The 27,357-nt window shown below is 33.4% G+C and overlaps 1 protein-coding gene across 1 annotated transcript in view; it reads right to left on the bottom strand.

The window, feature by feature from the left end:
• ANKRD33B (ankyrin repeat domain 33B) overlaps positions 1 to 27,357 on the bottom strand; it is a 98,930-nt gene that overhangs the window by 33,639 nt on the left and 37,934 nt on the right. The window contains 1 exon segment of the mRNA XM_051969852.1: positions 7,425 to 7,554. Coding sequence (XP_051825812.1) covers positions 7,425 to 7,554 — 130 coding nt within the window.

Below are 27,357 nucleotides of genomic sequence, written 5' to 3'. Positions count from 1 at the left end.
CTTCTCACACATAAAAGAGATATAAGTTTTGAAGCTTCCTTTTAACTGTAACATTATAATAATGTATCTAGTGCATTCCTCATACCAAGCAAGCAAAGTTTAAAACTAGAACATCTTTGTGGTGTGGAAATACAAAATACAAAGAAGAGAAATGCAGGTAATGTAAAAATAATTCTTAAATTTTAATTTATTTTACTATTAACATATAAATAAATAAATAAATGTTCAAGGTAAGAAATTTTTACTGTCAAGTAAAAAAAGACACTGTCAAGGTTCACCCTACAGATATGCAGCTAATCATTAAGCTTGATTCTCTATGAAAAGTGAGTGCAATTGATCAGCACATCTTCCACATCAACAAATAACTAATGAGAACTCACTATGTAGAAATGTTTACATCCCCAGTACCAAGCACAGTGCTTTACATTTACCAAAGTGTATAACATAAATGCTTGTCATTGAATGATGTGTTATATCTTTGGAAGGCTCTATATCCATATATAGATATAGCTATAGACTAAAGACCAAATTCTAGACAATCACCCACAGCAATGACTTCGATGTTCACTAGGCTTTTAATAAAAAATTACTTAGCCTCCACAGATAATTTTCATATCAGAAACCCAGGCTTAATAAATACTTTTTCATGTCCAAAGCTCAAATCAAGACAAAAGTCTCAAAAAAACAGCCCATAAGTGTGAATAGAAACAAAATTTAAGAATTTAACTGTTCTTTACTGGGGACATTAGTTAAGTGAATGCACTCTTTAGCAAACCATGCACAGAACATCTGTAAAGATCCCTTCGTTAGCCATGAAGGCTGCTCCCATTTGAGAAAGTCACTGAGAAAGATAACAGGAAACAGCCTCTAGAACTGAAATTCTTAACTTTTTTTAAGTGTCTTGGCAGGTAATGCTTCCTGTCTCAGAATATTTTTAAAATTATAAAATACACTGGAATGCAAGGGAAACAAACATTGAAATAATTATCAAAATAAAAGTAGATATTAGGTTAAAAACCACTGCTCGAAAATAAGCTTGATTCTGAAGATGAGATAGATGATCGCCTTTTTACAGGGGTTATGCTCCCAGGTATTAAATGCTACAGATAATGACAGCTTTGATTGATTTTGCTTCTTCTTCTTCTTCTTTTTTTTTTTTTTTTTTTTTAAACAATTCCTCATCCCAAGCAAGCAAAATTTAAAACTAAACATCTAAATAGAAGTTAGGTAACCCAAGTTTCATGAGATGAGATATCCAAGACATTGTCTCTCTGTGGAATGAAAATACAAAGAAGAGAAGAAATACAGGTGATATAAAAATAGTTTTTTTTAATTTTAATTTAATTTATTTTTACGTTATTATATAAATAAATAAAATTTAATGAATAATTTTTAATAGACTATCAGTTAAGCCATGGCTTTAATCTCCCCTATTAAGGAGGCTGAATCTGTCAAATCTTTACAAAAGTTCTGAGATGCAGGGGGCTAAGCATCTCAGCAAAGTGCCTACAATTGGGGAATAATGTAGTAACCCTTCCCCCCCTCCCCCACCCCCTCAAGAAAGGTCACCAAGTTGTATAAGAAAGGGAGAACCAGCCCAGGTTAAGTGACTTGCCCAGGGTCACACAGCTTGGAAGTGTTAAGTGCCTGAGGCCACATTTGAACTCAGATCCTCCTGACTTCAGGTCTAATGCTCTATCCACTGCGTCACTGTTCCACTGCCAGTCATCTTGATTTAAGGTCTTGCCACTGGACACTGATGACTTTATATGGCTCTGCCTCACTTAAATCCAACTTACAAGTTAAGACATCACTCATTCTCTTTAAGAACAAACAATGAACAACGTGAGGGCATATTTGAACTCAGGTGTTTCTAATTCTGAACCCAGTGTTTATCTAATTTGTTTATCTAATATTATCAATAACACCAACTCCTAGTTATTCAAACATTCCTTTGCCCCTCTTCTGCCTGCTGCTGCCGTTTTCATGCCTTCACCTACATATCATGAAAAGGCCAGGGAAACAAACAATTAAAAAAAAAAAAAATCAGTCCATTTTTAAAGCTTTATTGAAGAGAACTGAAGGAAGAGATGGGAAAGGAGGTTGAAATGAAATCTATTTGATTCCCATAATTACTTTAGAATTTTTATACAAATTTTCCATTTTACTTCAATTAATTGAGAACAGGATGAACCAGTATTTAATATTTACTGAACAACTTTCTCCCTCTCTCCCAAAATGTTGTAGGAATTTTGAAGAACAAAAAGAGAACTCAATGAACTTATTTCCTAATTCAGTTATAAGAAATAAACACAATTCCTTATCTATTAGGCACTTGGAATATTCAAGACAACTACAGTAGCAAGAACCACAAATGTATTAAGAGTCGTCCATATTTAATTGAAAACTGCATGAATTTTTAACTTCTTATTCATTCAACAAATTTTTACTGCACTCCCGCTATGTAAGAGTCACCATGGGGATACAACAAAGATAAAGTATTCATGATTTCCAATTATTTAGTTCATAGGATTATTTAGTTTTTCTTAAATAAAAAAAAAAAAGCAAGGTGGTCTTGCCTTTGTCCTAGAAAGGCATTTGTTCCAATTACAAAACCAATACACAACACTACTGAAGAGTTCAGGACAATGTTCCTGGAAAAATAGAGAGTACGACTGTGTCTAATAAAACCCACTGGCAGCTCCCCTGCAGAGAGCTCATGCAGAATTTGTCCATGGGCTGCCGAATTTCTGTAGGACTCAACTCCCAGAAACATTAAACATTTATTAGACTAAATAATTTATAGAATACATGCAAGATTATTTAGATAAAACATCTAAAAAAGGATACAGTGATTACAAAGAACCAGCATGGTTTCATTAAAAACAAGTTATGACAGACTAAACTCATTTTCTTTCTTTGACAGAATTACTAAACCAGGAAATAAGGAGTATGGTGAGAAAATATTTTATCTAGATTTTGACAAGCTTTTGATAAAGGTATCACACTTTTCTTATGCACAAGTTGGTGAAAGAGATATAGAGAGATTTTAATTCAACTATATGGATTCAAAACTGGTCAGAGAATCAGATTAAGGGATTATTAACATTAGGGCCATAAATCTTCTGTGCCTCTTGAGGTTTCACTGACTTCTCGTCAGAAGGATTCCTAGAAAAAGGTTCTAAGTGGTACATTCCTTTTTTTAAAAGAGGAATTTGGGAGTATGGGTATGATACCCTACATGGAAGACAGGAAGAGAGAAAAGGAGAAAGGGAAGGAAACAAATTTCCTAATAGTTTCTATTGGGTCCCCAGTGGGGCAAATTTACTCACTCTGGAAGGACAATAATCTCTTTCTTTCCTCCTTCCTTCCTTCTCCTTCCTTCTGTCCACATAGGATACCATACCCTTACCTGTGAATTTCTTTGATTGCTGAAGCCTCAACATATCTTGGGGTTTACTGGCTGGATTTCTTTCTTTAAGGACCAAGCCTTAAACCCAAACCACTCTCTCATTTATTGGCTAACTATATTTCCCAGGTCAAAACCCAATTGGTCATTGTTCAAGTCCTGATTGAATCTGAGTGAATGTGAATAGCAATCATTTCTGGTTTGCCAGAAACCCTGGATGGTCCTCCCTTTCAGAATTATCTGACTAGGTGAAAGAGGCCATTCTTTGTCTCTATTCCCACCTGGGGAAGATATGGCCTCAGTCAAACTAAATATCCTTGGCTTAAAAAGACCAAAGTCTCCCACTGCATCTGGGCCATTTCCAATCTGGCCACTGGACCCAGATGGTCCTGAAAGTGAGGAAGATGACCTTGAACAGCTCTCTCTCCCTTAAATCCAATTCACTTGCTTGTCATGATATCACCTCCCTGATACAGTGCTCTTCCAGAACAAAGGACAAATAAGTATTATAGGATATAAATTGAGTCTGTTCACAAGTTAATGTGATAGCTAATGAGCAGGATCAGTGAGGTTAAATATTAAAAATAAACTCAGGCCTAAATAATTTCCTTCATATTGACTAGTGTCTACTTTTGCATTATTTAAGATTAAGTGATGTGAAGCATGATAAATGTGGAAATATATTTAGAAGAATTGCATATGTTTAACCTATACTGGATTACTTGCAGACGAGGAGGAAGGGAGGAAAATATGGAACACAAGGTTTTACAAGGGTAAATGTTGAAAACTATCTTTGAGCATATATTTAAAAAAAATAAAGAGTTAAACTAAAAAGCAAATCTACCTCCAATGAAAATATGGGCAAACCTCTTCATAGTGGCCAGAAACTGGAAACTGAGTGGATGCCCATCAACTGGAGAATAGCTGAATAAATTGTAGTAAATGAATATATACCAAAGGACCAGCAGGATGATTTCAGAAAGGCCTGGAGAGACTTACATGAACTGATGCTGAGTGAAATGAGCAGGACCAGGAAATCATAATACATGGAAACAAGAAGACTCTATGACGATCAATTCTAATGGACGTGGCCCGCTTCAACAATGAGATGAACCAAATCAGTTCCAATAGAGCAGTAATGAACTGAACCAGCTACACCCAGTGAAAGAACTCTGGGACATGACTATGAACCACTACATAGAATTCCCAATCCCTCTATTTTTGTCTGCCTACATTTTTTATTTCCTTCACAGGCTAATTGTACACTATTTCAAAGTCAGATTCTTTTTGTACAGCAAAATGACTGTATGGACATGTATACATATATTGTATTTAACTTATACTCTAACATATTTAAATGTATTGGTCAACCTACCATCTGGGGGAAGAGATAGAGGAAAGGAAGGGGAAAGTTGGAAGAAAAGGTTTGGCAATTGTCAATGCTGAAAAATTACCCATGCATATATCTTGTAAATAAAAAGCTATAATAAAAAAAATTTTTTAAAAAGAAATCACTTTGTAAATTACAAAGTACTGTATATGTGAACTGTTAGATAGCTTTTAGAGTCATGCCATGGAACATTGGTTAAACTGTAAATTAAATCGTTTCAGTTCTTCAGTGGGTAAATCTCACTTACATGAGACACAAGGTTATCTTCCTTAATAATAAATTTGATTGTATAACCAAAAAAAAAAAAGAAAGAAAGAAAGAAAATATAGGCAAAAATGAGCTATTTCATCACTTTTCTCAAACCAACTAATCACTAGCAACTAAAGTGGGCAGTCAGAGCTGACCCAGCATTGAGGATGAGCTATAATCATAACTAAGTCAGAGAACAAACCTTGGGGAGGGGAGAGGGGGGAGGGAGAAAGAGGGAAGAGGGAAAATCATCCTTTCTTTTATAGCTTAAAAGAGAAACACAGAAACAGAGGCTGCAAGTGCCTTTGAAAACTAATCCATGATTAGTTCTGCAGTGGTACTACTTCTACAGAGTACAAGAGAGACAAAGAGAAGACCAGTCTGAAACAGGATCTATGTATTTCTATGTGGCAATGACATTGTTGTGGAGTTCTAAACTTCCCATTTCTTATGAGGGTTTCTATGGTTGTATAGTTTAATTTGGCAGGACCAAAATGCCCATAGATTAGCTCCAATGTCTTCCTCAGGAAAATGGTCTCCAAGAATGCCATGGAACTCTACAAACAAGATATGTTCAGGATAAATTGGAAGTGGTCTCAGAGGGAAGGTGCTAAAATGAGATTTTTAGCTAAGACTTAAAGGAAACAAATCAGGAAGAGATGAGAAAGAGTAATTCCAAGCATGAGAGAGTGAGACAAGGAAAATACTCAGAATTGAGAGCTTTAATGTGATATTCGAGAAAACAGCAAGGAGAGCAGTGTCATGAGATTGCAGAATGGGGAAAAGGATTCTGGGATTTCTGCTCTTTGTTCTTCCATATTCTGTCCCTTTCACAGGCTGCAATTACTTGGCTTGTCTTTTGGATTTGTTTTAGTTATATCTTTATGGCCTAGTTTTTCTTCCTTCACTGATGGCTTTCCTAGACTTCTGGCATCCCCAAAGTCAAGGTGGTCTCGTAATAGTCCTAAAGAAGGTCCCCTAAAACAGAGTTATCAAATTCCCAGCAAAATATGGGCTTAGGAACCAGATTAAACTGGGAATGGGAAAAGTTTAATAAAAAACAAAAAATACAATATAACAAGTGTTAATTTGTGGGTTTCTAAGTCATTATGTGGCCAACAAGGACCAGCTTCGATAAGGAATACGAGAGGCAGGGTTTTCCATAGATAGTGTCAAAACAGAAAGTTGAAATACCTTGTTAAGTTATATCCAACCAATCACTATGTAATTCAAGGAACAAGCTAAGAAACAAGCTAAACAAGGGGCTCCAACACCAAACCAGCTGGGGTAAATGATAAGGTACAAGCCTTTTGGCATATGAAATGGACAAAGAGGATTGTAAATCTAACCAATTATAACTGGGATTGTAAATCCAACCAAATTGTAACTAATTCTGATTATAAATCAGACCAATCCAAACTTTGAAGGGAGGGATAAGAAACTAAAAGTACAAAGCTCACTCCTGTTTTTGTATTTGGTATCTCACGTATGAGGCACATCCATTTCTCATATTGAAATTATTTTCCAGGATATTTGGCCAAGAAACCAAAAACTGCTGACATCAGTTCTTGGTTTCTAAGCGAATAACCAGTAAAAAAAAAAATTTCTCCTTGATGTTTGTTCTGGGCAGAGAGGGAAGCTGTCTGCACCTAAAACAAGTGTCCTTGCTGAATATCATTCCCCTGCCACAGTAAGTTTTTTGGTAAGCTTTATTTTTTGGAGGAGATAAACCTCAAGCTGAAAATAATCAGGACTTTTTTCAACTCTGGCCTGTAAAATAAACATATAAAGCAATGACTAACATTTTCTTTATAACTTGCTAACTGATTTTTGAAGATAATTCTAAATAGTTTTATGTGTTTTGAGCACACAGGAAAGTCTGAATTAATGAGTATAATATGCCTTAGCCACACCATAGGATTAAATGGCTAAACTAGGAATAGTAAGTGATAACATATAACTCTTCAAGGTTTGCATGAATTAGTCAAGTTATTGACCTGGGTTCTTCCCATCCTGCCCAAACAGGAAGTATGCAGAAGCCACTTCAACCTAACTTTACTCCTAATCAGCAAGGAATTTATGGCCCATTCTGTGTATAACTGTGTTCACTTCTCAGGAGCAGCTTGGCCCATTTAACACACCATATTAGTGGCAGTTTTAGTGCAAAAGATACCCTACTGATTTTAAACCAAATGTATCCGGAACTTCCTAACCAAGTGAGCCCCAGCCATCCCTAGCAACATAGATTAGAAGCACACACTACAAGTGTGACAACAATACTGTTTGTGACCCTTAGGACAACTGAAACAGTATTCTTCTCATTTTACAGATAAGGAAATAAGGCCCATAAGAGCGAAATGAAAAGCAAAGCCTTACCTGCCTGTGCAGCTGTAATTAGTGCTGTGTTCCCCTCATTGTCCTGCCAGTTTACATCAATATGAGGGCACTCTGCTAAGGCTACTACGATATCCACAAATCCTTGGTAGCAGGCAACAATAAGGCCAGTCTATAAATAAAAAGACAGAATTGAGTCAGGTGGCAGATTGTTGGTACAAAAATCAGTAACATATTGAAGAGTTAATATCACTACATATAAAACTTGCAGATTAGGTAAAATGATTATAGAGACACAAAAAATTAAGTGTACAAGTTATGTATTAAAAAATACAGTAGTTATAGCTAAATTCCCAACAAGTCTTATTCAACTAGATAATTAAGTCTCTGGATGATGAAAACAGGTATTATCATAGGCAGCCTCCGGATTCTCAAAAAGATGAGGCAAGTAGATTTTTCTCTTACCATGTAAAATTCCAGAAGTTTGCTTGTAGAACTTTCAAACTTTTGAGAATGCTGGTGATATGGAGTACAAATAAATAAATATATTCAGTTAGGGAAAGGTACATTAGTCAAAATGAATTTGGTTTGGAACTAATAGTTCCTTAAACCTATTCAGTTGTGTTCTAGGAAAAGTAGAAAGATCTTGTTTATTCAAGTCTGTTAGAGAATCTAATAACTCCCAAACACCTCTAGGATAAAATAGAAATACACATTTGGCATTTATGGCCCTTCATAATCTGTTTCCAGTCTACCTTTCTAATCTTATCTTTTATCTTGTCTCCCTTTAAGTATTCTACATTTCAATCAAACCTGTTTTCCTTTATAACAATCTTTCTCCTCCCTGCCTCCTTACTGTGGCCATTCAGAATCTCAGACCCCTTTGAAGCTCAATGTCACTGCACCAAGCAAAAAGGATTTTGTTTGGAATTCTCTCAGATACTACCAGGCCTCCTCCAAAATCCTAATTTACCTTCTGTGGGTAAATTAGAAAAGGAAGCTTTTTGCGATAGATGTGGAAAGACTGGCAGCTAGCTACTTCTATTTCCTTTCTTAGACCCTCCTTCATATTGCAAATACCCCTCACTTTTCTGTCTCTTCCATTTTCCTTTAAACTGCTTTCACTTAGTGACTTTATCAGTCATTACCATCTCTATGCTGACGATTGCCAAATCTACACATTCTGTGCCAAAGTCTCTCTGCTGACTTCCAATTGCCTTTCAGTTATCTCAGAAGGGATGTCCAGTTGATACCTTAAATCCCTATGTCCATACTATTATCTTATATTTCTTTGCATGAATTGTCTGCAATTAGATTTATAAATGTAAATTCCTTGAAGATGTATATTGTCTTTTGCTTTAAAAAAAAAAAAATACATAGCTCTTAACACATAATAGGCACTTAATACTTAAGGGTTGATTTGAGGGTATTTTATTTCACCTAGTATAGATCTTAAATAAATATTTAATAAATCAATAATTAATCAAAAAGGATTTATCAAGTAACTACTATGTGCCAAGAAGCACTGCTTTATGTTAATGATACATATAAAAATAGATGAAACAACTGTTACCTGCAAGGAGCTTATGGTCCAATAAGGGAGACAAGAGGGCATGTAACACACTACACAAAGATAATTAGTTAGGGGCAAAGTTGTTGGATAGATGCAAAGACTCTGGAACACTCTTTAGCCAAATGAGAAAATGAAACCAATTCTACACCTGCTACAATGATGAATCCCACAAAATATACCAAAACTGAAAGGAACAAGGCTATTTTTAAGTCATTAGTTGTTATGATTCTTCTTCCACAGGAAATTTGTGGAAAGTTGTGGCTGCATGTGCTTCCTTGACTCAACAGAATAAATATAGCCATTTCCATAAATTATGAATCATCTTAAGTCAGAGCCATAAATAAAAACTGAAATTGAGGTTTTAAGAGATCAGCTATGTCTTTTATTTATTAAACCACATGTATAACCAACAGTACTAAGCCTAGGAAAAAAAATACACAAGGGCAATGAATAGGAAGCCTTTTTGGACAAGAAGTAGAAAGGACTGAGGAGTCCTGGCTAATACTCTGGTCCAAGAGAGACCACTCATTCATAATACACTGCATGGGGGATATCAAAGTGGGCTGGGTGATCCTCCTTGAATCCTCCTTGCCTTTTGTGCATGAGGTTATTACACACAGAGAGGCCAGGAGAGAAGCTTGGATGTGATCCTACTAAGCTTAACAGTTTTCTTTTTTGTCAAGCAAGCATATATTAAGTGCCTACTAATTGCCAGGTACTTTTTAGACTCTGAAATTCTAAAGAATAAAAAAAAAGCAAAAAAAAAAAAAAATTATCTGTGGTCTCAAGGACATCTATTTCAACCTCTTCATTTGACAAATGAGGAAAGTGAGGATTAAAGAGGCAAGCTATAAATCTAGGTCCTCTGGCTCCAGAGTCAATTATCTACAATTCCACTATACCACCATACTACTTCCCAAATAATGCCTTTGTTAGGCAACAATAAGACTGAGGTACTCTACAGCTGCTGCTTCAGGTGGACTTAGGAAGTGATAACTATTTTTCATGCATGTAGGCATTTAAAATTGTTATGTAAAAGATTATTTATTTGTTGTTGCCCAGCTGTTTCAGTCATGACCAATTCTTTAAGATGTGATTTGGGTTTTTTGGCAAAGATACTAAAGTAATTTGCCATTTCATTCTCCAGTTCATTTTATTAAAAAGCAAACTGTGGCAAATAGGGTTAAGTGACTTGCCCAAAGTACCCTATCTAATGTGTCTAAAAGCCAGATTTGAACTCAGGAAGGTATCTTCCTTACTTCAAGCCTGGTACTCTACCATGCTACCTCTATAATAGCTGCTCTTTATAAACATATAACAAATATTTAACAACTGAGTAGTAACTGTGAATTGAAAGTATAGTGATTCTCCATATTTATATCTGCAGATATGCTCTTGAGACAAACTAGCAATCTGAACTCTGAAAAACAGCCCTGATTTTAGGAAAAAAGACAAAAAAAAAAAAAAAAAGCATCAAAGTTATTTTTTTCTAATGTGGTTATGTAGTGATTATTTTTTTCTAATCACAGAAGCAGCAACCTGAGACCTGCCAGAAGCAGACATTCCTAGCAAAAGAAAAAGCAAACATAAAATAGCAAATCAGACTTGATAATGCTATTGAATCACAAAAATAAAGTAGAACCATGTTCCAATACTCTACTTAAGAAGACCAGAACATTTAATAAAACATTTCATAGACAAATGATTAAACAATAAGAAAAATGTGCACTGATCATCTGAAGTCTATATTCATGCTAACTCAGTTTTTGATACTCAAACTGGAAGGCTGGAGCTTGGAGCAATTAACTCCTTCCAAAGCATTTCTTTATAAAGGGCTCTGAATTTCACAACTTTCCAGATGACTCTCTCTACTTCATCTGTAGTTCTGTTTGGTTTTGACTTCTGGGAATATCATAAACCTGTTCCAGGTTATCCCCCTCCACTAGTCTCCCATTCCTTTGTCCCTCTTTTCAGTTTCTTGTAGGTTGTCTTCCCTCATTAAATTGTAAAATACTTGAAAATATGAGTCTGGTTTTCTTTCCCTAATGAAAGTCCAGCATTTAGCATTATGACTGAAACACAGTAGGTGTTTTATTGAATTATTTACAACTATAGTTGATGATCATACAACCTATGATGATCACAAAGAAACTATAAAGAAGAGAAAAGGGCCCACATTTGCCAAAATGTTTATAACATCCTCTTTTTGTGACAGCAAAGAATTTGAAAATGCTCATCAAATGGGAAATGGCTGAATAAGTTATGGTATATGAAAGCTACGGAATATCACTGTTCTATAAAAAATAATGAACAAGCCTGGAAAAGAAAGGCCTAGAAAGGCTTGGAAAGATTTTCCCTACTGAGCAAAACAAGCTGAAGTAGGAACACAGTAACAGGAAGATTGTGCCATGATCAAATATGAAAGCTTTGGTTCTTCTCAGCACTTATTGAACTGCTAGATCACTGGATCAAGGCAATCCCAATTTTAAAAAATGCCATATCAATACATGCTTTCTTCATTTTCTTTTTCCTATTTTTCTTCTTCAGTCATGGTTTTCCCTTTGTTCTGATTTTTCTCTCCCAACATGATTCACAAAGAAATGTGTAATTTAAAAGTTAATACACATGTTAAATAAAATACATGTATGGGGCTGGTATGATGATGTTCAAGGGTAAAGAGGTTGCTGATTTCTGGCTTAAGAACCTAACTCTAATGCATTCTATTAAGATTCAGCATGAATTTAAAGCCATAGTTTCCAGAAGAATGATTTTGTGATCCCACATTATCTTGGTTTGTTTGGTCAAACTATATCTGAAGTTCTTTGATAAGTTCTGTCATATTTTAGGAAAGACACTAAAAAACTGAAGCATACTTATTCCATAATAGGACAAACTGAAGGAAAATTTATCTGGAAAATGAATTAGGGAAGCTATGTTAGCAGCCTTTAACTTTTTGAAGTACTGTATCATGGAAAAGGAGTTAGAACAATGGCTGTCATTTATAAAAAGACAGATGAGTTCGATATGAGTAAACACTTTCTAAGAATTACAGCTGATCAGAAATGAATGGTCTACTTCAGAACATATTGATTTCCCCATTTTTGGAAGTGCTCAATTAGACGCTCAAGGCTAGAAGGGAGAGCAAACATGTTGGATGACAGAATCATTATTTTAAAAGACCATAACTGTCTAAAGTGTATAGATGAATCCAAAATTAGGGTTTAGTTTTTGTTTCTCCTTCCCCTCCTCTCCCTCCCGCCCCCCAGTTTTGGGAGGCTCATTTTTGGTTTAAAAAAAAAAAACAACTTTGCATGTACAAAGTATTATACCAGTCCATGTAAAAAATATGGGTTTTTGAGCAGAGCAGAAATTCGATTGGATTAACATAATGGCCTGGTAGCCCAGAAAAGCTAATGCCATCTAAAGCTCAATTAAGAAAAATGAAATATTCAACTACCTACCCTGCAGTTTTCTAGCTCCTTTTTCTATGTAAACTGTGTAAACAGATTATATACTGTCTTTTTTTGTCTGTATTTGTAACCCAGAACTTATTAGCACAGTGCCTGGCACACAGTAAGCAGTTAATAAATGCTTGTTGCCTTGCCAAGGGGAACACATCTGAAGGATGTTGAAAAAGGAATTCTTATAACTAGATGATCTTAGATATCCCTCAAATGTAAAGTTCTTCGATAATTTAGAAGGAAAATAAAAACATATTTATCAAATAAGGCGTACTTTAAAATGATGCATCTTTAAAAAAAAAAAACAAAAAACTCCATGTAAATAAAATGTATATTTAAGTTACTAAGATTTGTGAGTTGGGTAATGTTTGTGAGTTGGGAAATGTTTTTCAGTTATTTGAAACTCATTTAAACTTTGATTGGGTCAAAGGCAAAGAATACAACAAAATTATTCAGGTCAATAATCTCAAGGGAATAATCTGTTTTTGAGCTTCAAACAACTCTAAGGCATTTCAAAAAAATTAAGATCTATGATGTTCTTGGATAAATGATGGACAGAAACAGCTACACCCAAAGAAGGAATACTGGGAAATTAATGTGAACTATTTGATTTTTGACTTTCTTCCCGAGTTATTTTTACCTTCTGAATCCAATTCTCCCTGTGCAGCGGGAGAACTGTTCGGTTCTGCAAATATGTATTGTATCTAGGATATACTGCAACATATTTAACATATATAGGACTGCTTGCCATCTTGGGGGGGGGGGGAGGAGGGAGGAAGGGAAAAAATGAAACAGTGATTGCAAGGGATAATGCTGTGTAAAAATTATCCTGGCATGGATTCTGTCAATACAAAGTTATTATTAAATAAAATTAAATTAAAAAAAAATTTACAAGAAAAAAAAAAAAAAAGATCTATGATGTTCATAAATGAGATACAGATCAACCTTTCAGAACCAAAACCTACTGCAAAGAAATTTATTCATTTATAAGCAGCATTTAATTATAATAGATAGCTGAAATAACACTTAGATTTTTAAAAGGTCTGTTGTCTTCAAGGCAAATTCTAAAGGGCAACATCATTCTACAAAGAGTAACTTGCCATTTCTAGCTATAACTGTTAAAAAAAAAAAATCAGCACATATGTACATATATATATGCCTGGGAATAATTTTTTTTTAATTTTCTCATAAAATTTTCTGACATTATCCCCTAATCATCTCCATTATCTTCAATATATCAAATAAGGGGAAGTAAAGTCCATAGAGAAAGTCAACTTATTCATTGCCAAAGCAAGGTCAAAGAACAAAGTCAGTTCTCCAATTAAGAGTGGAAAGAAGAAAAAAGGTAATAATGAAACAAAATTTTCATGTCACTTTAATTAATATTATGGCCATATAATATAATATTGACATTAAGATATTGATATTTTATGTAATAAGGTACATGCTGATGACTTAATATTTCCATTTAAGTGAGATCTTAAACTAAGCACATAGATTGAGAGATGTAGTCTTAAACTGTGTTCTGTTAAATTAATAAAGTAGGAAATAAGAAAAAATAAAATTTTCTCCATGGAACAACTAAACTTAAAGCTTTGAATCTTAAGAGGAAAAGCAAGATTTGGATAAATTAGGGCATAAAGACATAGCATGGAAGAGTGGAAAGAAATTTTTAGTCCAATCCTGTCATCTTTATTTTGTTCATTAATATTTCATTTCAACCTTAGTTTCCCTTTAGGTAAAATGGGGATAATATAACCTATCTTGCAGGATTGTTTTGAGCATCAAATGAAATTTATGAAATGTACAGTGCCTGGCACATAGTAAGTACTATACATAAATGTTAATTATTGTTATTATCCTCTAGATTAGAAAGATTGAACCAAACCACTTAGTACAGCTGAAATCCTAAATTTAGGTTGAAATACAGGGTAGCAATTGAGTATCTAAAGATTAAGAATCCTCTGGTTTCCAAAAGGAATATTAAAGCATCATAAGAAGTCATCTTGTCCATGTATCAAAAAAACAACAAAATAAAAATGGATGAAGCCATGAGGCTGATGATTCAAATTAAGAATACTACTTGCTGAGCCATTCCAGTTTTACATTTCTTACTGGATAAATTAATTCAGTAAGGATAGTGTATTCCTCTAAGCTTAAGGATGGCAGAACTCAGGCCACATAAACAGATTTGGACATTGTGCTTCAGTGTTACATATTCGTAAACTGAGGTTTCACCTGAGAAAATGCTGTTACTGAGAGTGCCAAGGTCCAGAGTTCCTAGTAGCGTGGCCCCCAAACTGCTCTGATTTTTACACCTATCAATATTACAGTTTCAAGAGACTGCTCTTCCTGACATTTAGATTTGGTAGATCCAACTTGACATGTAGCACCTTAGAGGATATCTCCTATCATCAGCCCCCCAAATTTTAGGATGATATCTTATCTATATCTATATGTAACTATGAATATGAGAATAGGCAACCACAAATAAACCAAGAATTTGAAATCCCTTTTGATGACACAAAGAGACCAGTCTTGGTGAATCACTGGTTTTCAACAACTATCTGCCTCCCCCCCCCCAAAAAAAATACTTACCTTGTTTGATCCCTGAATTTCTCATCTCTAATCGGTACAGAGGGCTGCAAAAGTCTTAATACAGATTTAAACTATTAAGAGCCTTTGGGACCTCCTATAGTCAGCCATAATCTATAACATCATCAACTGTTTCTAAACAGTTACATCTAGACTCCTTGGAAACAAATTCAACCTGTCCATAACAATTCATTACTTTCCATTCTTTGTCCTAACTTCCCTATTTCTGATGAGGGTACCCCAATTCTTCTCACTGAGGTTTAGAACAGTTACAACTGATCCTCACCAATCTTGAACTCACCACCCACTCCTAAAATTTACCTGCTTATCCATTAATAATATTCCTTTTTACCTCCAGGAGAAAAAAAGAATAAGTGATAATGGGACACTGTTATCAAGTTGAATTTCTTAAATGTTTTTGTTTTTAGTTTTTGCTTCCAAAAAAAAAAAAAAAAACCTTCTAAGGGATAGCTCCCTTGTAAAGGAGAAGGAAGAAGGGGGGAGGAAAAAGGATATAGGGAAAGTTTTAGGAATGTCAAAACAAAAGATACCAAAACAAATCCATTTTAAAATATACTTGTTGAATTGAGTCTATAAAGGATGACTGCTTTTATTCCTACCCTCATTTCCAGAGAGAATATTACAACTGGTTAAGAAAAACCTCATAAAAAAATAAAACTCAATCTGTCCCTTTTGCTAATAAAACATATCCCTTATAGTATATTCAAGGGCTTTTATGTATTCATATTTTTCAATGACTCAATGATTATACTTTCAGTTCATTTCCCAGGAACATAATTCATGGATGGGAGAACATTTCAAGTTTAAACATGTTCAACCTTTCCTTCACTTAATTTTATCCCATTACCCATAGTCATCAACTTGAGATGGCATAAAATGAAAAATAATTAATAACATTTCTCAGAGTCATTGCAAAATCGTGACAGTCAGGCATCTGGTATGGGGGAGTTAGGAAAGATAAGAAATCATAAATGACTTAGGAGAGAGAGGGTTTAAGATGTCAGTACCAAAAAAAGGAAACTAGAACCTCACTGTTAATATTATGTGTAAATATTCAACAGAATAACTAAGGCATTTGGGAGATGCCTTCAGAGTACAACATTATCTATGCTAATAATGAAGAAGAAAGATCTTCATCTGTTATTCTTGTTTAGTCAAGTAAGTGTGAACTATATGGAATCCCAGAGCCAAAACTAATTCAACTGGACCCAAGGCAAAATACAGCAAATATCTGATCATTTTGATTACCTGAAATTGGAAAGCTTCTACACAAGATAGAATTAACACTTCCAGGTTAAGAAAGTTAAGTGTAATCAAAGGGGCAGAAGAGGTTTATATCAAATTTCTCCATAAGGATTTATATCCAATATATGTAAACAATTTATAGAGATATAAAATACCAAAAGTCATAAAATACTCAGCAAAAATAGTCAAAAGTGAACAAATATATACCCTAACTATATAGTTCATTCAAAACAGTAACACTTTACCATTTATTGTTTATTTGAAATGACTGCAATAGAGGTTTCATAACAAACTAGTCTATTTTCTTCCTATTAAAATCAACCTTTATGGGGTTGATTAAAACACTCTGGGAAAAGGGGGGAGGAAATTGTCCATTTTTGCAACATTAAATTGGATTGAGGAAATGAATCAAGTATTGCGTCATATAACAAATCAAGAATTTCTTTCATGACCGTTTGTTCTGGTGGTAAACAAGAGATTAACATACCCATGAGACCCATGACACAAAGCAAAAGTATTGGATTTCAAAATCCAAACTTATTACTAGGCTAAAGAAAAAAAAATGATCTTATTACATTAGAAAATAAACTGAAAACACAATGCATGTCAGTATATACCTAATCATTGTATTAGGTTCAGTGAAAAAAAAAAAATCTTTCTATCTTTGAACAAAACATGTCACTAGCAGCTGGGTAAACAAACACAAGTAGGCAAAATATTACTGGCCTGTTTCTTCTAACTGAGAATTTTCCTCCTGAAAATTATAAAGACTATGTAAACATGAAGCATTTTTTTCAACTATGCTAAATGAAATGTCCAGTCAATTAAATCAAATAAATAGTCTACTGGCTATTTTTTAACCACTGTTCATTCTGTGTTTCAATACTGCGTTTCTTATATCAATTAAAAGTGTGATCCATACTGCTACATAACATTTTATTTTTCCTTTATACACATGCACAAATTTCATATTAAATTTTTAAGTCAGTACTTCTCAAACTTTTTGGTCTCAGGATCTCCTTTACACTCTTAAAATAATTTTACATTATACCTACCAAAATTTACAAATTGGGGAATTTAAAATCAGTAAATTTTAAAATATCTATTCATTCAAAATAATGACCTCATTACATGTTAACATAATCTTTTTATTAAAAGTATCAATTCTCATTTAATATTTAAGAACGTGAGTTTAAAATATTTAACAAAATTCACATGAAAATCTATCTGGTGTTAGCATGTTTTTTCTTATTTTATTTCATTTTAGCACATCTTCAATTTTCTGAAGTTGCTAATTTTTGTTTTGTCAATTTGAATAATTTGTGGATATTTATTCATTTGCATTTTATTACAAATTCTATTGGTATGTATCTAGATCTAATATATTCTGGCAATTATACTTCTGTTTATTGTGATCATCTTTCCTTTTGCTAAATTGGGTTTCCACTTTTAAAATATATCAGCAAAAAGTTTTTAAATAAAAATAACTATTCTCCAAAACAGAAGATTTTAAATATCTCTTTATAAAGGAGAGCTAGTTTTTTTTAAAATCTGCATTGTTTTACTTTCTCACTTAGTTGAATACCCTTGAACTCCTTCATAAATGTTTCTAAGAACTGTTGGTTGGAGGCTAAAAACTAACTTGTACCCAAACCCTGCACTTAATGAAGACTTCTAGACTAATCCATCTTTACAGTCTTCAATCAGTTGTAACTAGTTGGAATTTCATAATCCCTCCCCAAACCTTTCTACACTAGCCCTCCTCAGCTTCCTTTTATGTATTATTTCCCCCTATTAAACAGAAAGCTCTTTGAAGGCAGGAACTGTCTGTCTTTTTAGTATTTGTATCCCCAGAGCATCAGTAGAGTGCCTGGCAAATAGCAAATGCTTAATAAATGTTTAATGCCATTGATTGGATGGTTGAAACAAATGAAGAAAATCAGCTCCATATGGATATATAGTTGGAAAGGCAAGATTTTAGTAAGCAAATAAAGTGTTAGTATTAACTTAGTTTTGACCTCACTGACCACCTGAAATGCCAAAAGCAAAACAAAAAAAGTGCACAATTTAGATGATGAATTATAAAACTAAAAATGCTGCCTGATCATTTTTTTGTACATGTGCTTTCTTGAAGCTTCACATTTTTTTTTTTGTTAGCAAGAATGGCCTCTATGTGTAACTTTATTCTTAACAGTTTCACGTAATGTCATTGTCATTGGTTCTGACCAAACTTGTGGCTATTTGCTACATTGAAAAAAAAAATTTTTGTACCATAATATTGAAACTACCTGATAATTTTCTATATGCAAATTTTTTCCAATCTTTGTGACTTCAGTTTTTAATAAAAGAGAAATTGTGGGAAACAGAAAAATAATCAACATTTTTCAAATAAAATCATATTAAATAAATACATTTACATCTAAATAATTAAAGGCAAATACAATACTAAAGAAAGAAGCTAGTGGCAAAGAAGATTACAAAGACTCAGCACACTCAAAGGTCTAAAGTCTAGAGCAAGTTTATTGATTTCTAAACCAATCATTCCAAGTATTTAACTCACTGGTAAAATCAAAGCAATTTTTACATTAAGAGTAATCAAGGTTGATACTTCTAGTTCGTAAGCAGATAAAAATATCGTTAATAACATGTTTTACCATGAAGCCACATGACAGAATAGGATGCTGAGTTCAAGAATCAGGAAGACCCATTGCTGTTTGAATCCTGCCCCAACACAAATTAAGTCACTTAAATCTTTCTGAGACTCAGTCATTTCAGATGTAAAATTAATACCAATCCCAATTTCCGAAGGTTGTAGAGGGTCAAGTGAGATTGTATATATAAAAAATAATTTGCAAACTTTAAAAAACTCTACAAATGTAAGTTATTGCTATTCCCAGAAGTTACTATGTAAAATTAATTTGGAATTGGTATATTATTCAAACAGCTGGAAAGGACCTAACTGAAACAGCTGAGTATTTGTAAAAACATAAATTCCCAGAGAGACAGAACAGGAACAGAATACTTAAACTGTGACAAGAAACAAGAAATTGAATAAGGCATAAATGAGCTAAGGAAAAAAAAAAACCTCAGGACGAAATGGATGCAACAAATTCTACCCAACATAAGGAAAAATTCCAGCTTTACAATAAACTTTGAAAAAAATAAGTAAATAGGTAAAGAAGTTCTATTAAATTCTTTTTATGACACAAATATGTTCTTGATGGAGAGGGAGAGCTAAAGCAAAGAAAACTTTCCCACTGAATACTGACCAAGGAGATACTATATCACGTATATCACACATTATCACCAAGATGGATTTGTAACAAATGCAGAGCTAGCTCAATATTAGGAAAACTAAACACCATATTAATAACAAAAAAATTAAAACCATTCCAATAGATTCCCTTGACAAGGTTGATGACAAAATACTAACTTATTCCTGCTTTCTCAAATGATACTTTCTCTAAAACCAAGCAAGAGCAAGCATTATCATGTATGGGGATAAAGTAGAAGCTTTTCTAATAAAATCAGGGGTGAAGCAAGGATGTCCATTTTATCATTATTATTCAATATTATACCGGAGCTAACTATTACAGTAAGAAAAAGGAATTGAAGTATAAGCAACAAGGAAACAAAACTATCACTTTTTGAAGATATGATGGTTTACTTAGAGAACAGAGAACCCTAGAGAGTCAAATAAAAAATACTAGTTGAAACAAGTAATGGTTTCAGCAAAGTTACAGGATATAAAGTAAACCCACACAAATCATCAGCAATACATTACACATAACACATCACACACTTTCCACTTGAAATAACTACAGACAATATTAAATACTTAGGTCTCTACCTGCCCAAGTCACACATAAGAATTACATGAAAACAATTATAAAACATTTCACACAAAGACATCTAAATAATTGGAAATTTGAATAAATTGAAAAAATATTAATTTTTCATGGACAGAGCTAACCGTGCCATATCAAACTTGAGAAAAAAAAAAACTTGAAAAAATTTCTATTTTCTATTCTTTATTCTACTTTATAAAACTAGAATAAAATAACAAAATTAATTTGACAAATAAAAAGTCAAGAAAGCAAGGGAATCAATTTCTAAACCGACCAAACAATGGATCATTCTGATTACAAAAAAAATCAAAAAGATATCCTATGATAATATAAGCAATAGAAGAATGGCTAAGACCAGAAGAAATGGTATGAACTGTGAGAAAAGATATATTTCTATTAAAAAAAAATAATATAAACAAAAAGACAATGAAGTTACACCTATTACTCAAAGTGTAAAAAAATGGAGTAAAAATAACAGAGTTGAGGGATGATCACTTAAATTACCCTACAAAGAAATTTCAAGTTTAGATCAGAAAATGGTTGACATTTATGATACTAAGTATTATTCATCCATTATGTGGTCTAATTTAAATTGTACTAGTTAAGACTATTTCCTCCCACAAATCCAAGGAACCAAATGTGTGCAGTATTCCATTTCCTGAATATTCCAAAATGCTTGATAGGGATAATATTAATGAACAAAATACGGATGATCTGGCACTAATAAATCAGAACTAGTATCCTAACAATAGCAACTGGCACATACCTGACCATTAAACAATCTGTAATAGTATGAAAAATAAACAGGATAAAAGAAAAAAATGAAGATAAAGGGAAGGAATAAAAATCAATGTCAAATAACTAAAATGCTACTGAAATATTTCCATTACTTCATTTAACTGCCAAAAGTTTAAATTAAAATAATCTATATAAATTGAAGTATTTCTACTTCAATTAATTCTTTTTATTTTAAAAATTCTTTGATTCTATTAGTTTTTTAACATGTTATGTTGAGAATATCTTCATATTAGTAAAAATAACAAATTAATAGCTCAAATAATCTTTTAGGTAATAGGACACCAAGTTAGAGATAGTGAAATGAACCAATCATTTTTCAGCATAATTTCTGGTTGGTAAGGTCAGGGTATTTACTTAAAGCATACGCAATTATTTTATTTTACATTAACTTGAACAGAAAGTTTCTCTAAATGGAAAAGTGGTCCATAATAACAGATCAGCCATCCAAATTAAATTTCAGCAGACACTAAAATAAAAGGTTTACATTCACCTAAGTTCTATACTATATCCTAAATGACCTCTTTTTACCTTCTACAAGTTGTAGAGAGAAAATTGCTATAAGAGAGCTCATAGATAATTTAACAAGATCATAGACTGACAGCGCTAGCTTAGTTTTTTTGAGTGTGTTCTGAATACCCCTGAAAATCCCCAAGACCCTTTCAGTAAATCAAAATTATTTTCATAATAATGTTGTACTTTAATTTCTAATATGGAAAATATTGATAGACATAATCCACATACACACACACATAAAATTTTAAGAGAACAAAAATTAGAAACTATTTTCTATGCCATGTTAATCTTGTTTAAGCATAAGGATGACATTTTGATACTTCAATGCAGCAACTAATGTATTTTCCAATGACTAATTAATGTCTTTTTTTCCAATAGATCCTACCTTATGTCTTATTCTGTGAGCTGAGGACATCAAGCTGTCTTTAAGCTATCTTTCACTCCTATGTGGCTGAACTACTTAAATTCCTGATAACTACTCTGAGTTTATAAATCAACTTTACAGCTACAAACTATTTCTTTTTACTATTCACAAAGAAATCTATTAGGGAATCTTTCTAAACTTAAAAGTTTAAATAATCTTCTTCCAAAAGTAAAAACTCAAAAGTTACCACACACAATTCAGTTGCTACTTTGAAATTCAGCAAGCAAAAACTTCTAACCCTGAGCTAAAGAGGGGCAGATTGTGCTTTTAAAGATCAAAGAAACATTTAAGAAATGTCTCTAAAAGTAAAGGTAAATTTGTTGCAAAGAGTCAATCATTTTAAAATCAGCTCAAATGTGGAAATACAAATTTCCCGACTTTTTCATTGAATAACCACAAAGATAAACATGAACATCACTGAAAGGCTGAAAATGAGAACCATTATATTCACTAAATCATTTGGAATGTAAAGTAATATTATTAGCCACTGGAAAACCAATTCTGGGCTTCATGGAAATATGACATTGTATTCAGTGAACCTGAACTTGAGTATAAACATAAAATAAATACATACTTTGGAGGTTGGGGGAGACAACATGAAATTATTTCCATATGAATAAAACACATGCATGATAGATTGAAGACAATTAATAGAGGGGTGGAACCAGAATTAAGGGACATATGGATGGGGCAGTAGATGGGACAAACTCAAAACTCAAATATGGTTTCTGAAATTACCTGAGTGAGCCTAAGCAAATCACTTAATCCCATTTGCCTCAGTTTCCTCATCTGTAAAATAAGCTGAAGAATAGCAAATAGTAAATCACTCTAGTATCTTTGCCAAAAAAGATCACTGGATCATGCGAACCAAACAACTTGTCTTATAGGGGAATAAAGGAAATGTGTTCCCATAGGAAGATAGCTCTCTGTCAACCTACATATGGAATATCTGTGAAACAGCATCATAACGTCACTGTTTTGATAATATGAACTCATTGAGGCAACAGTGAAATATCAATCTCCCTTAAAAGTTCAGCATGAGGTTACCAGGCCAACGGGGGACAGAGTTAGCCAAGGGCAACCCCAATCATTCCTGGAGTTCTTCTTAGTCTATCAGAAAACTAAATCCCACTTAAAGCATTCCCAAGAAACAAGATTTTAAGGATTCCCCATAGGTTTCTATTCACTACAGCAGAATGTAGAGAAGCTTGATAGTTAAAATCCAGAAGCTCTGAGCCTTTTCAAGTTCCAATTAGATCAAATTAAAAAACACTTCAAGGCAAAGAAGATGCTGTGGGAGGTTGTGAAACAACTTTCTTCCTACTCCTGTCTTCATTATAACTCAATGACTTTTGAAAAACTTTTTAAGGTCTCTGAAAAGGGATTCAGTATAGGCCAAGCCTTCAACGTCACCAGTGAAATAGTAATTTTTTTTCATCCCCACAATGATCCAAACCTATCCTCCTGAAATGGATAGTGCACTGAACTTGGAGCTAAGACATGAGTTCAAGTATGTCCTCAAACATTTATTACTAGTTATATAACATTGGAGAAGTCACTTAACCTGTATCCCTTATTTTTTCATCTGTAAAATGATAGCACCTATTTCCCTAGCTTGTTGTGAGGATACTATGAGATATTTTTAAATGCTTTGCAAACCCTATATAAATGCTAGCTAAGGCAAATAGGATTAAGTGATTTGCCAGCATCACACAGCCTGTAAGTGTCTGGGGTCAGATTGTCTGGCACTCTATCCACAATACCACCTAGATGATTCACTTATCCAGAAAAGATACTGGGAGTTGAATGGTTTGGATTCCAACAAAGGCTTTGGCACCAATTAACTATAGGATAATACACAGAAAGTCTCTTTTTTACTTAGTAAGCCCCTGGCTCCAAAATTCTATGATTGATAAATAGTCAAACTGACCGGCTATTGTACTGAAATCAGTCAAATAACCCAGACATAATAAAATATTTGGCTCTAAATGAAGAATTAATAGGACATATTTCCTTTCAAGTTCAACCACAAAGTTAAAGTGAATGTCTGTCTAAAAAGAGTTAAATTTCCATTTGTAATTTAAACTTCTGAGATATCATGAAAAAGAAAAAAGATAATTAAAGGAAATCAAAGATTATAGGAAATCATAAAAGGGTAAAAAGGGAAATTTTCAGTTTCTGCAAGTTTGATACTTTTGATACTGAAAATAACAATATTTCATTCACACTCTGATGTACTAGAATATATGCCATTCTTTAGAATTTTGTAACTGTAGAAGTAATAGGAATATGTAGGATAGGACAATGCAAGACCTGAAAAGTCACCCTGAAATACTTTAAAATATGAGCTTGCAGAGAAATCAGTCATTTTCTAACTTTGTTCAAAAGTATCCAAACTTGCAGAAACAAATATTCTGGTCCACCTCACAGAATACCACCGTATAACATATTTCATCAGCTATCTGTCCCAGCCTGAGGTGAGCATTTCACAAGAGGATATATCTTTCTTTTTTCAAATATCATATTAACCAAGAAAAATTCCCCTAACAAGAATTCTGTGTTATAATATAGTTGGAAGAACACTACAAAAAGACTAGATTCATATCCTGACTCAACTATTTCCCAAACATATTTGATAACTTTGGACAGTTTCCTAATCTAACAAAATCTATGCTAATACCTAGTTCATAGGACTGTTGAAAGGATGAACAAATCTGTATAATACAGAAAAAGAAACCTTTCCTTTAAGATAATCCAGGGTGATCTAGGGTAAAAACCAAGTATATCCATTGTTGCCATTTCTATTTAATGTAGTACTAAGTAATGGCAAAGAAGCAGTAAAATAAAAGAATGCAAAGGAATAAGTAAAAGAAACTAAATTTTAGCTTACTGTATGATTTACTTAGAAAATCCTAAAAAGGACAAACTAATAAATTAAGCAAAGTCCTAAGACATAAAACAAATCCAGATGATTATCAAAATACTTGTCTTTTAACCAAACCCAGTTTGAAGAATTAATAAATCCAATTCAAAATAACTTAAAACTATGAAATTTGGTGTAACATACCAAGTTATACATATGAAGAATATAAAATACTTTGAAGAAAAAAAAAGACAAACCTAAATAAACACTGACTGCTCATAAATAGGCTAAATCAATATATTAAATGAGAATATTACCTAAATTGATGGATGGCTAAAACTATTAAACAAAGTTTATTGAGCTTGAAAAAAATGATGAAAGTCATATGAAAAGAAAAGTGTAAAACATCAAGGAAATTAATGAAAAAAAAAAAGTGAAGAAAGGAGGGGTACCAAATCTCAAGCTGTATTACAAAGCAATCATCATTAAACAAATGATACTGATCTGTTTAAAATACAGATTTATCAGTAGAATAGATTTCTCTGACCCAGTTACATCATTACTGACTATACCCCCAAAAAGATGAGAAAGAGGTAAAGGGCTTATACATATAAAAATATTTAAAGCAGTTCTTTTAGTAGTGTCCAAAAAATTGTAAACTAAGAAGGCAATAATTCTACTGGGGAATAGCTAAACGACCATATAGAACAAAACAGAAAATTTCTGAGAAAAATGGGAAGAGTTCTATGAATTTCTGCAAAATAAATTAAGCACAACCAGGAGAACTTATACAATGGCAATATTATGAAGAAAAAAAACTGGGACTTTAGAACTCTGAACAATGCTGTGAAAAAAAAATTACTACCTGACAAGAAATGATAAAATGAAAATGGAGACATACATTTTCAGATACGACAAGTGGAAATTTACAATAATATAATAAGGATTTTTTTTTTTTAAGTTTAGCTGAGGAGCAGCTATATACACAACTAGCTAGTAATCCTGGCAAGTCATTTAATTTAAAGTGCCTCAAATTTCCCCTTTCCCCCAAAAAAAGCTCAACTGAGTTTGAGAGACAAATTTTAAAAATCTTTAATAAGAAAAACCTCAGTATGAAAGCATGTAAGAATCTGGAACAGGATGACTAAGGATAGCTAGTTATTTCTGTAGGTAGCTTTAAGCCTAGGGTAAAACTAGGGTAAATTGTCTAGGGAAGGAATGGTCCTGGGTTGTGAGGCAGGACAATAGGGAAAATGCCATTGTCCCTAGCACTCTCAGAATCTCTCTCCATGGTGCTAACTTAAATAAGTATCATTATTCAGGGTTGGAGGTGTGCAAGGAAGTCAGGAGAAGGAAAACACTCTATAACCCATTAACCTACTTTTCAACTTCATTAAAATATTCTCCTTTACTCATAGCAAAAATCTATCTTCTGAGAATGGAACCAGATTTTAGTTTTAGCATCCCTAAACAGTGCAACAGCACTGTTTCCAAGGGACAAAAGCTACAAAGTATAGAAAGCATCAAAGGAAAGTCCAAATGATTGTTTTATCAAAACAAGATAGTTTACATAGCAAGGGAGGAGAGGTCATCTTAGAAACAGAGGGAAGGTCCTAGGCGCACATGGGAGAAGTTCAGGGCTGAGAGGACTTAGGAAAGAAGGATATATAGGCTGGAGAAGCTTGAAGAGATATAGAAAGGAAGCTCAGGATAGAGGGTCAAGGAGTACAGGGACATTTGGGGAATAGGGAAATGGATTGTGAGAAGGACTAGGTTAAAGAAAACACTGAGGAGAGAAAGGAATTTTAGGAGACTAGTGAGTGAAGCAGAGAATCAAAGGTAGAAGGAATTCTTGGCAAAAATATGTGATCTCTCCTCTGCTCAATACATAAGAATTCCATGCCATCCATAAGACTCCTTCAAGAAACTCATCTTTCATCCTCTCTTTTTTTTTAAATTTTATTTTATTTAATAATAACTTTATATTGACAGAATCCATGCCAGGGTAATTTTTTACAACATTATCCCTTGAACTCGCTTCTGTTCCGATTTTTCCCCTCCCCTAGATGGCAAGCAGTCCTATATATGTTAGATATGTTGCAGTATATCCTAGATACGATATATGTTTGCAGAACCGAACAGTTCTCTTGTTGCACAGGGAGAATTGGATTCAGAAGGTAAAAAATAACTCGGGAAGAAAATCAAAAATGCAAATAGTTCATATTCGTTTCCCAGTGTTCTTTCTTTGGGTGTAGCTGCTCTGTCTTTTTTTTTTTAAAACAGACCTGATCACCACTCTGTGTTCCCCCCTAATCTCACTCAAAACGTTAAAGCTATCTCCATGATTTCTTATACTCCTTATTTGTTTCTCCTTCACCAATGCATGGGCCTCTAGTTCTGGGAAAATGTCACATATGAATAGGATCTTTAAAAATGTCTAGCATGAATGAGTTAACAGCTAAGCAAGCCTTCCTAATCCTGAACTTTTTGCATTACAAAGAGCTGACCAATCTATTCTTTTATTGTGCCAAAGTTCCATCTTGATGTCCTGATCTAGTTTCCCCATTGTCCTATTTAATTATTCTGCCTCAGGTTATAACCTTTCCCACTTAATGTTTGATGAGATAAAGGTTT

This window comes from Antechinus flavipes, chromosome 1, assembly GCF_016432865.1.
Source record: "Antechinus flavipes isolate AdamAnt ecotype Samford, QLD, Australia chromosome 1, AdamAnt_v2, whole genome shotgun sequence".
Classification (NCBI taxonomy): Eukaryota; Metazoa; Chordata; class Mammalia; order Dasyuromorphia; family Dasyuridae; genus Antechinus; species Antechinus flavipes.
Note: the sequence above shows the minus strand (reverse complement) of the source record. Positions and strands in the feature narration are given on the sequence as shown.